The 12603-nt window shown below is 37.8% G+C and overlaps 1 protein-coding gene across 2 annotated transcripts in view; it reads left to right on the top strand.

The window, feature by feature from the left end:
• The window catches only part of MSH3 (mutS homolog 3), a 115056-nt gene that overhangs the window by 57584 nt on the left and 44869 nt on the right, over window positions 1-12603 (top strand). For both annotated transcript variants that reach the window (XM_083817189.1, XM_083817188.1), the window contains exons 13-14: window positions 1457-1589; window positions 10491-10678. In XM_083817189.1, coding sequence (XP_083673315.1) covers window positions 1457-1589; window positions 10491-10678 — 321 coding nt within the window. The remainder of the gene's footprint in view (window positions 1-1456; window positions 1590-10490; window positions 10679-12603) is intronic.

The raw sequence follows: 12603 nt of genomic DNA on the forward strand, positions 1-12603 counted from the left end.
GATGGACACAGGTGGCAGCAGCAGGATGGTAAATGTGGTGATTTATGAACTTTCTTGCTTTAGGAGGAAAGTGTTGTGATAACGTGTAGTTGTCATTCTGGATGAAAATACATGTTTTTTTAAAATAAATGCATAAGCGTCTTGATAATTTTTCAGGCTTCCTGGAACGTCGTATTTTAGATTCAGAGGTTCTTGTCAGAAACTTCCCGTTTGCCTACCAGTGCCTTCCAGCTTGCTGGTGCACACATAGTGTGCGCAGTAGCACACGGGTGAGGGACTCTGGGAAAACAGAAAACATACCATTTGGAACAATTTTTTTTTTTTTTTGTCATGAAAGCTCAGCAAATTTTAGCACAGCTTTCACCTAGTTAACTTTATTTTGTAGTGCACACAGTTGCCACAGAGATAAAGCCTGAACGTGTAAAAAGCTACATTCAGAGGAATTGTGCTATTCATCCTTGACACATATCTTTCGCTGCTGTCGTACAGCAAGATAGCTACTTCTTGCTTTAGCGAAATTTCCTTTCGGCTGCATGCACTGATGGTGCTTTTGTTGACTAGTTCCCAAAGATAGACTCCTAATCTGCATGTTTTGATCACATCCATGTACCACTGATCTCAGTCTTGTCCTAGAAAAAGCATTGAGGCAATTTGGTTCCAAAAAAAAAGAGGTAAAAAATGAGTTTATCTTAGCTCGGCAGTCTATGGCCAGCTCATGGATTTATTGGAAATAGCTGTTAACTGTGTCATTAGCAGCAGTGTGAATTGAGGTGAACCCTGACAGTATGTTGTCCATTTTAAAGTTCTTTGCTGACAGTGGCAGTAAGAATATGATTATAAGAAAGGCACAAATAGCTATGTAATTATTGTTCAAATAAGATGTTTACCCATTGTTTGACTTCAATCTTGACATATGGAGATTAATGCTACAATCTTTGAAAAAAAACAAAACAAGCTGAAATCGCAGTGAGATTCATGTAGTTATCAATTGTTGCTCTGGATCAAAAGTAGAGGGCCAAAATAGTTAAATCAAATATATATGTATTTAGTATACCCTGTTGAAATAAGCTATGCTACATATACTTTAAAAGCAAAGTCCTACTTCCCTTCCCCAGTTCTCACACAGGTACTTGTCAGCAAATTTAGGGTATTCACGATTGAGTGTTGCTCATTTTATGTACCTTTAAATGAATATGTAGGTGTGGGCATGGTGTATATTGGGCTGTTTTGAGCACAGAGAGGGGTGAATGATGTAACACATTCAGGGGGTTGTTTGCATCTTGAATGAAAGCCCAAGATTTTCTGCATTTCTAAATTCTTCTACTTATCATGAGAATGTGACCTTAGCCAAAATTCAAAAAAAGAAAGAAAAACAGCAAAAAGTTGACTAGCCATATACCTTTCCCTCAGAGAAACAAAAGTTTTATTCATTGATCTTATGATTGTTGTCTTACAGTGAAATAAATGCCCGGCTTGATGCTGTGTCTGAAATTCTCCTGTCAGAATCCAGCGTGTTTGGCCAGATTCAGAATCTTCTTTGTAAGCTGCCAGATATAGAGAGAGGCCTCTGCAGTGTTTTCCACAAGAAGGTATACCCATAATTATCATAATTTACTGTTTTTTAAATGGTGTGTTTCTGTCTTAATATACGTCCATAGTTTTTGCATGTGTATTTAAAAATATTCCTTGTTAGCAAGACTGAAGCTGACATAATAAAGGGATACAAGTTTATAATGATGATTTTTGCCTTATGGTAGACTCTTCTGTTATTTTGTACGTTACCAGTGGTACATTGTTTGAAGAAGAAATGTCTTAATAGGGTTAGAGAACAGATACACTGTATTGCTAATGCTATCAGGAAAAACGTCTATCGTGTTAATGCATTAGTCACTGGATTTATTGAGATGAGATGATGCTGTAGGTCCTTCTGCCATTGATTTTTTTCCCTCTAAAACAATGCATTACAGTCTGTATGCTTATCTAAAATCACACTTGCAAGTGAAACCACTTGACTGTAGTTAGCTGTTTTCAGATGAATGTTAATTTGTTTATAAATCCTGTAATTTGGATCTCACTTGCACATTTTAATAAGAATTACCTGTAATGAGACACAGGCAGTTCTTAGCTGAAGCAGATTAATGTGCTAATAGCACCTGTGCAGTACTTCATGTTCTTTTATTTCACTGTTATATTGAGAGGTTTTGACAGTTTGTTTTAGATAAAGGAATAGGTGGGTAGAAGGAGAGCAAAGTTGTAATTTCTGTGGATGGTACAGCACAAAGGCTTCATCTCTCTGAAAATCTGAAATTCAGTTCTTTTCAAGGCCCTGAGGTGTCACTGTGTTAGGCACGTGGACAGACTTGTGTCTTTCAATGAATGGATACTGGTCTAGCCATAATGCAGCATATGGAAAGAGGGATAGTGCACTAACTTTGTCATCCCCTAAAATGTGCAGTGTCCACATGATACAATTGTGTTTTTTTTTTTTTTTTTCAAAATAACTCTCCAGGAGTTAGTTCACTTTTTAATGGTTCAACTCATTTCAGGTTGAGTGATGTCTAGTAAGGTTTGTAGGAATACATCTGTATTTCACAACATTCTGGCATTCCTCCACTGCTATCTTGTTCTTTCTTTTGTGTGTGTGTGTGTATGCTGGTCTGTATCTGTTTCTCCAGTTGTCATCCTTCCCTGTTGTAGGGCTGATTACCCTTCTCAGCTTTAAAGTCAGTGTTTAGGTGGAACCAGTCAGAGTTCCTCGATTTTCATGTGACATAAACTGCCGGCTGTCTTATCAACAGCCACAGTGGGCTGTTTCATGAATCAGATGTTGGAAGGAAGTTGCAGGAGCAGAGAAGTGCTCCAGCAGAATTCTTAGGAAGGGTAAATAGGGGGGAAGGAAGAATGGGTATTCTTGTTCCGAGCATGTGATTTGCCATTTGTCTTTGAATTAGCTTTCCTTGGTAAAAATCTAGTTTGTTACCCAATGCAAAACATGATGGAGAGTGCCCTAAGCACTGAATAATTCCTGGAGATCTGTAGGGCTTTGAAATGACAGTGTCCCTGAAAGACAGGGTCTGTTTTGAATAAAGAATCAAGAACAGACTCTTGAAAACAGATTCTGAAGTCCAGACAGACAGTGAATATGAGCCTGAAACAAGGTCTCTGCAAAGTACATGTATATTCAGGAACACTAAGTACCTGGTTTTCTTGATTTTTTTGTTCAGAATATTGAGTGAGTGCTGCAATTTCAGTTCCCACTAGGAGTGTTTCCAATTCTGTTAACTCCAGATGTCCAGCTCCCACATGCTCAACATGAGGCCCCTCTGCATTTTCATTCCTATTAAGGGATACAAAACTCTCAGCAGAGCACACTGATGTCTTAACTAAAGGAATTCCAGCTCTGCCGGAAAAACTGCTGGAGAAAAAAAAAAGGCAAATCTGACAAGTCTTTCATCTTTCAGGCTCTTTGGGCTTCGGTGATGTTAGTTTTTAAGAAGGTATGTTTCACAAAGGGACGCCTCTGAAGTGTACAGGGGGGGCTGACTTGTCTCAGTTGTTCTAAACATCTTTCATTTAGATCAGCCACTGCAGAACTTCTGTTGTGTGGTGTACTTTGCACCAGTAACCTCTGGAGGAGACAGAAAAAACAATAAGGCAAAACAGTGCTGTGTTATGGAACCAACTTTGCAAGGCTCCCTATAGGAGCTCTTCTGGTAAATAAGTATTGTGTCATCATTGTATATTTTCCTGGTATGACTGTTAATTTTTTGAATAGGTCCATTGATGATTCTTATCTGGCAGCGTAATTCAGATTTGCAATTACTAATCTGACCTTCCACAAACTCCCATTATCCCAAACCACCAGAAAACATTGCTGGTCTAACTCCAGGTATGAGCAGCCCAGACCTAAAACAACGTTCTTGTACAAAAGGGGAGGAGAAGGGGAAATTAGGTATTGCCTTGGAGGTGGTATTACCAGCTCCAAGTTTGCCCCAGCCTAGAAAGGATTTGTGGGGACGATAATTATGGGAATGAGACAAGAGCAATGTTACAGTTGCTATGGAGAGTGGAATTAATACAAGAACTAGTAGTTCTTATTTCCTGCAGCTCCAGCACCTGACATCTTCCCAGACAGAAATACTATTAACCACAAAATGGCTTTACCCGTCTCTGGCAAGAAAAGGACAGCTGGAGATGAACTCTGTGAAAGACCTCTTGGTAGCATTCAGTAATTGACTTCAAAAGGCAAATGAGAAACGGAATTGTCAAGAGCTTTGTCTGAGTTGCGCCCAGAGCTGATGCAGAGTTAGATCTTTCTGGAAGACATATTGGCTTAATGTTCCTGTTTCCCTTAACAAGTTCAGCTTACCCTGTAGCTCCTGGAGAAAGCCACTATGTAATTTCAACAAAATAAATAAAAATAAAAGTAAAAAATTAGGTCACATGCATTTCTTTATGTTACCTGCATCTCAGGACAGTGGGAGGTAGGAATGGCAGGATCTTGCAGTCTGTTTTCCTCTCAGTTAAAGTGATGGCTTCTTACCTTTGCTTTGGATTGTACGGAATGGCGAGGAAGTTGTCAGAGCTCTATGCTGGACTAAGTTTAAAAACCAGTACAGAACAAAAATGCCATCAGTACTTTAAGAAACATGTCTCACAGGGCCGTTCCAACGTTGCCTGCTGGTTTCATGCAGTGGGTCTGTGTTTCAGAAGATAAATATTTATACAGACTTGATCTGTAAGTGTTTATCTTATTTGTACCCTTGGCTCTATAAACACTACTTTTTGACTGAAGCTCAGTCACTGAAGTGGCCAGCAGTCGTGATAACAAATGGACACAGAATTTATAGAACACATTAAAGTGAAGCAGTTTCATTGAAGTCTTGCATGAGAAGTGAAGTCAATCAAACCTTGCCAGGGTGTGTAATAAAATGTCATTTCAGTAAGTTCTGCTTCTAACCTCAGCCATAGGCTGTCCTTGTTTTTGAGTTCCTTACAAGTTGCTGCAGTTAAGAAAAACAAACAAAAACACACAAACAAAAACACACAAACAAAACTGTTTAATTCTGAATCAGTGTTTGAACTTTGCTGCCCATTTATCAGGCTGCTAACCTGTGCAAAATAAAGTAGGCAGTTGTTACAAGAGGGCTGTTTGCTGCTTGGCTGCCTCCAGCCTCCTTGTGAGATTTGCCTTTCAGCTTTCCAGTGAATAGTTAGCTTCTTCAATGTCATGCTCAGGCTCCTCAGAGGACAAGGGTGCTGCTCAGCTCAGTGCTAAGTTTATAAAATCTTTCACATAAGCTCATCTACCAGAATGATGTTGAAAATGTGCCCCTCCCTGGAAGCCACGTTTGATGTTTCATTAAAGAATGGGTGATTTTCAGAAGATCCTAGTATCCTGATGATTTAGAGAAAACCGTTCTATATCTTGGGATTTTTTTTTCTCTTAATAAATCACCACCTGTTATATATGTCCATTAAATTAGTTATTGTATGTGTAAAATTTTGAGAATAAATTCACCTATAGCATGTTATTGACTTTAGCTTACACGTGTCTTAATTTCTTCTTACATTTTCTTCTACCATAGCAGTGTGCACCTCATAACTTAAAATGAGATGCAGTTTTCTAAAGAAATTGCATCACTGATATTTTTAGATTTGCAGCACTAAGTGATGACTTGAGCAAATTGTTCCATGTTAAGCCGATTAATATAAACAGTCTCCTAAAAGGGGGACATAGTAACCTTAGTACGCCAAAAATAGTACACTCACTCTACTAAAAACTTAAAGGTAGCTTGAAATGAGTGAAAAATGGTTGCTGTGTTTTTTCAGTTCCTGTTTATTTAATTGGAAATACTTTTAACTTGGAGTGGTCAATGGCTGTCAGCTGTAGGTCTTTGTGGCTCCCTTTCAGATCTGTTGGAAACAATTTTACCAAAGCAAGTAAGGCTAAATTGCATTTAGTGTTGTTGTTGAAAGGGTGTGAGGACCTAACATACTGCTGTGTATCTTCTATGCGTTCTCTTTGGTGGCCTCCACACCGTTTTCAGTACAATTTGAGAAACTGCTGGTTGAAACTATTGTTTGACATCACTGTCAACTCTGAGGTTATTTTACTAGTGCCAGAGAAGCTGTAGCTATCGTGGAGGGCATTTCAAAATTAGACTTCAAAAATATCACTGAATAGGCATGTGAGAATCTTTAGGGAATGCAAGACTATTAATCCTGCTTTATGTAAAACATTTTGCTACGTTTTAAAAGCTTCTAATTTATAACACAGTTGCATATTTCTTTTGTAAGGTTACTTAGGTTTTAAATTGAACTACTCCCTCTTTAATGGAGCTCAGCTTTTCAGAGTTATTTTTATGCGTCTGTTCCAAGTTACCTACTTGCTTTGTTCTGCGTTGGAACCATTTAATTTTAGATGCGAAGTCCTGCAGTGTTACTGAAATCAAGCTGGGGAAACAATAATACTCTGAATAAGCGCAAAAGGGTTATGTTCACCTTCTTTCTTGGGAATGTTGTGTTCAGCAAAGTGTTTTTTTGCAGTAAAGCATGCTGAATTTCCCATGTTCCAAAGATACGGCAGACTGTAGCTTGTACTAAAATGAAACACATTTTAACCCATCAGACAACAATTAAGTTGTGTAGTTTAGCGGAGTTCCTGCAAGTAACTTCAGCATGTTTATTAAGCACCCTTTGAGAAATCTCGTGATAGCTGTCAGGGTTGTTTATGGTGCTTTTTGTAGAAGACCCTTGTTTTATCTTTATATGTGTATATATATATATATAGTGGTGGTTGGGTTCTTGTTTTATTTTTTATTGTTTTTGTTTGTTTTGTTTTGTTTTCTTCTCTCCCTGCTTCCTCTGTAGGTGAGAGTACCTTGAAATCCAGCTTTCTCTTCTTGTTGAAACCTCACCTTCGCCAGCCTCATGACTCTTACTGGAACACCTCAGACAGGTGTTCTTGTACATTCTTTAAATCTTTTCCTTTTCTTACTATCTTAGAGATAGTGTGCTAGTTAAGTTGCTAAGTCCCAGTTTGATTACTTTTTAAATTTTTTTTTTTTTTTTTTAAGGAACAATATTGAGAAAACAAACAAACCCACCCAGTTTATCTATTTCCTACTGCCCATATTTGGCCATTCTTTTTTTTTTTTCTTTTTTTTTCTGGACATTGTTCTCCTATGAATCACCTAGTGGTGTCTGTCAAGAATCCACTATAAATTTAGTGTGACAGGGCAGCAGCCTTTGTATCCTTGAAGAGTACACTTTGTAGTCAAGGAGAGTCTTACAGAATTTTATCCTTTATATATATGAAGGTTGATGATGATGATGCAGTCAGTCGTACTGTATTTTACTTTGACTTTGAGTCCAAGCCTGGGTTTATCGTTTGTTTAGTCTTTGAGACCTTTCCTTTGTGCTTTCACTTCAAATGCCATGGACAGATTTACTGTTTTATTATTTTGTTTTATTTTGTTGTCATAGTTTTTATAAGATAGATTCAGCAAGTTCCAGATTATCAGAAAGATGTTGATAAATTGCAACAAGCACAGGGGAAAAAGTAAGTTTTCATGAAGCTGAATAATGGTTTGTTTATGAAGGAAGATTAAAAGATTATAGTTTGGTTAAATTGATGATTAAAGGAGAACAGAAGGTTTAGAGATATTTGAAAGGTGTTAACAGCAAAGAGAGAGTGGAGTTGTGTAATAACTGGTTGTGGAGTGTAATATGAAAGAGTAAAACTAGAGATATTTGGATTAATTTAATGGAAGAGAAACTTAGGCTATCAGATAAAAACTTTACATGATGAGATTTTGTGGATTAGTTTATGAAAGGAGTGGCACCACATGGCTTCTTGAAATGTTGATGTCCCAAGAGTAGACAAAAAAAAAAATCTTGCAGAAAAATTGAGCAGTTGCAGGGAAATCACTTAGTAGGTCTCTTCTACCTCACACTCTCATGATATGAAACAAATATGAACTTAAGTTTTCCAAAAAGATTCAGAATATATCCTCTCTGGCCTTATGAAGTGTCATGGTTAAATTGCGTATTGCAGTTGTCAAGTGTCTGCCAACCTTGCCTGTTTGATGTGATGAGGTAGCTCTGTAGCTGAACATCCCGACTTCAGTTCAGCCAGAGAGTATCTAAGAGTATCTAACAGATACTGACTGGCGTTACGATAACTTCAGTCGCATTGCTTACTCCTGTGATGGAGTACTTCTTAAATGTCCAGAAATGATTTTTTGCTGATTTTTATTCAATAATCTCTATGATAGCACAAACATCTCTGAACACTGCCATTAACCTAGGAATTACTTTCTTTCTAACTTTATTTTGGTCAGAGACTTAAATTTTCAGCATCCACTGCAGATTGCCAAGGCTGCAGATCTAAGGCTCTTTATTTTGTGTTCATACCACATGGGGGTCACTCTTCCATCTCTGGTTGCAGGTGTGATACTTATTTCATGAGAAGAGAGTTAAGGTTGTTTTATAATTACGTTTTATGATTTTTCAGAAGGTTGTGTTTAGACATTCTTCATGTTTTAAATGGCTAATAAACATTATAGAGCAAGCTTATTTTGGGGGTTTGCATCTGTGGGGACGGAGAGAGACTGTTCCTTTCCAGACAAGCATTTTTGTTAATGCTTGCTTCCATGTGTGGGTTACAGAAGTAGTTCTGGACAAATAACTACAGTGTAATAGATGAGAGAATTACTTTAGTTCTCGTATAAGGATGTGGGAAGGAACAAGAAACAAAAATTTACCTCTGGGGAGGACTTTAAGGAGAAGAAATGACAAAATAAAAAAGTAGATACTTTATGAAATAGTTCATTGAAGCCTACTTGTTCTTTGATAAGTGGTGTGCTAATCACCAAAAAATACCAACCAGGAATGAAACTCTAGACTACTGCCCGGTGAGAAGAGAAAGAATGTCTGTAAAGAAGAAAGCAACGTTTGTGGTGTACCAAGAATATTATAATAAAAGCACTTTTGCATTCAGCATATCCTGTGCCCTCCCTTGCCTCCTCAGGGCGGGTGAGGAAGGTAAAGTGTTTTCTTTTAGTGTTGTCAGCTGACCAGTGGGAAAAGTTCAGACCGAATCAGAAATGTTTCTACACTTCAGTAAAAGGAAAGAAAATATAAGCATAGTTGTTTATGGACATTTTTTTTTTCAAATCTTCTGAAATGGAAATGCCCTGGAGTCCCCGTGAAGTAACCAGGATGTGAAGGGGTTTTGTGTCTCAGAGGCCTGTGTTTCCATCTGACAGGCAAATATGGTGTAGCACAAATGCAAACTTACTTTGGTAAAAAAAAAAAAAAAACATTTCAAAGAGAATCAGCATTACCTGATCTATTGGTGGGGCATTTAGGTGACTGAGTGTTGTCTTGAATGGGAGAACTGAGAAGGGGGAATGTAGCAGGAGGTGAATTGTTTTGGCGGAGTTGTTAACTGCAAGCAAAATCCTGTCCCTGACAGCTGAAGCTGAGCCAAAAGTAACAAAGGGTGCTGACACAGAGGAGCATTAAGAATCTAACAGCAAAATATTTGAGCTGCGTCAGAAGTAATATTAGTAGTTTTAAGAGAGAGAGAGAGAGAAGAGTTCAAGTTGTTTCTCTGTGACAAGTCACTGATTTCGGTGAGAAGTTGCGTTAAAGAATCTGATGCTTGTTTTTTTGTGCTCTGTGGGTATCATGGAGCAAGCTCTGAAAGCACTGTGTGTTATTGGCTGCACTCTGAGAGATTTCCTTTTGATGATACCCTGGCCAACTGCCTGAAGGAAATGATAGAAAAATCTCTTTCATACCTCTGTAGTGAGGAGAGGATGAAAGAAGACTGGGTTAGTGTTTTCTCCTTATTCTCAATTCCTTACCCAAAAATGTGCAAGTGGGGCCCCATCCCATGGAGTCACTAGGATCTCTGTGATAGGTCCAACTCGTCACATAGACCTGGCAACAACCAGACAGACGCTGAATCTGGCACTAGCTACAAGCACTTTAAACAGTGGTTTCTGGTGTCCTTTTTCTTTTCTTGTCTGTGCTGCTGTGCCAAAATTCTCCCTGTGCCTAGCCTTGCCTTTCCAAACCCTCTCTTGCCAAAACTACAGCTTAGGGATTCAGATGTAGAGGCACAGGCCTGTATGGACATACTGTGGTATTCATGAAATCACTCAGCATGCTTATTTACTGTCCACGCATTATCAGTCTATTTTTCTGCTCTTTGTGTACCACGTACGTGTTATACATCTCCATCCAGCAATCACAGTAATGGAGATTAGCTCTTGACTGATTCCTGAAGACAATGGTTAAAACAATTAGCATGTTTTATTAACTTTGTGAATGTGGTAAGATTATGCAATTGCATTACTGCGCATATGCCTTAACTGTATTTTGTGTGATTTTTTAAAAAAGCCAGAAAACAGTAGGATTTAATGCAAGTAATACATAATAATACATAGTAATGATACAGATGTTGCTTCCCTTTGCAGTGTTCAACCCAAGAGTTCTTCTTGATAGTCAGCACCTTGTCTCGTCTGGACTTGGAAATTCAAGCTCTTGTTCCAGTCATAAATTCTCATGTGAAAACGCCTCTATTACAAAATGCACTGTTGGAAATCCCAGAACTTCTCTCCCCAGTAAAACATTATTTAAAGGTTCTTAATGAAGAAGCAGCCAAGTAAGTAGAGAAAACAAGTGAATCTTCTGTGCCTCATAGGATTTCTGAATGTATTCAGTTATGTGAAGTATGCATCTTGTTTTAATACACCTCAGTTTTATATTTTAGCTTTTACATTTATGCATGCACAGGTTGCTTATAGTTAAAGCAGAGGTTCTGAACTAGGCGAGCAAGTATTTTGCCCCGTGGGTGTCTGCCTCCGGCTGAATAATTTTTGGAAAACTTTTCAGCTGTTTTGAGGAATGAATTTAGAGCAAAATATGTTTTGCTCATGTTAATTTGTTTAACAACTTACTTATTTATTTATTTATTTATTTATTTAATAGAGAAGCTATTTCTTTTGAAGAGAGACTTGACATTTAACAGAGTGGCTGTTCTGCTGCCAGGAATATGCCTTTTACTAGCTTTGAGCCCCCCCCCTCTGTTTTTTAAATCTCTTTACATACTCACCAATAACAGAAAATATGGAGTTTAATAACTCTGAAGACTCCACGTAGCCTGTGGGATTTGTATCCCCCATAGCATTTATGGGGTCACTGCCCTGTTCATGCACTCTCTCTGGAGAATGACTAAATGAGCTACTACCTCAGGCTCCAGGTGTGTTCAGGCTTTTCCCTGTAATTGCCTTTCTGTAGTCTTGGAAAGGAGAGCTGAAAGTATGGAGGCTGTCTGCCCTTTTGTCTTAATTCTGTCCTTCCTTGGTCCAAGAAAAAGCAATGATAGACAAAGAAATTGAGATGAATATACAATAAAAGGGAGAGTGTCTGTAAATAATTTGTTGTGTACTTCTTTTTCTGAGGAACTGCTGCCTCAATTGTTCTAATGCCTTAGACCCTGGTTTTAACCACAGGAGGAAGAAGGCAAGAGGCTTAAGGCTTTAGGCTTATGTGGAATATGGAAGCAAAAACATGGCTTCAGTAAGTCAGGGATGTGTAAAAACCTGTCTGGGACAGGTTTTAGGAAGAATATCTTGGAGCCAGTAAATCTTAGTGCTTTTCAGAACAAAACAGCATAAAGTCATATGAAAAGCATTCTTTCATGGTGCTAGGCACAAAGGCAATCTGGCTTGCACAGCCAACCTTCCTGAGCATTTGACTTTGCAGGTTTCTTGTCTCCTTTCAGTATAGTTTTTGTTTACGCAATGTGTTTGTTCAAAGGATGTTCTGAACCCATCATGAATACTGCCCAGCTTTATGTTCAGATCGTCCTAGACTTCCCTGCTATAAGAAATTTTCATTCAACTTTGTATGAACATTTTCTTGTGTGAATTACTATGAGATTTAATTGATATACCTAGTGATTCTTTGATGAAATATGCAGTATATAGTTTTAATGTTTAGTTATATTGAGGCAGCATAGTCTTGATGTTCTTTTTCCCCAACAGACTAAAAATAAACATCCATTTTATTTATAAAATCTTTTTTATTTTTCTCCAGCTGAGATTTGAAAAAAGCAGAATCGAAGCCCAGCACTTTTGTAATTTGCTTCTGAAATAGAGATAGATGCAAAGAGTATAAATTTAGAAGTTGAGAAGGGTTGAAATATTTGCCATGTCCATTGGACAGGTGGGATTATAAGATTTCTACTGATGCATGGTATCCAATTATAGTTGTGACAGATTATGACAAAACAGACTTTATCTTAATTATACCGGATTTACTGTAGGTAGGTTTAAAATATGTGTTTTTTTTTCTGTCAGTGTGTTGACGATGGCTAGAATAGTATAAAAGAATAAGATACACTAGTGTAAAAGGAAGATATTACTGGTCTGTGGAATGCATATATATTATTTGCATGTATTCAAGATAAAGACTAAAATAACTTGCTCTTTGGCCTAAATGTATCTCAAACTAGTGTGACAATATTATTTGTGCTCAAAAACCATTCTTTCACAATAATCATGGCGACTATTGATATAATTATAT

The sequence above is a fragment of the Anser anser genome (genome assembly GCF_964211835.1).
Source record: "Anser anser genome assembly, chromosome: Z".
NCBI lineage: Eukaryota > Metazoa > Chordata > Aves > Anseriformes > Anatidae > Anser > Anser anser.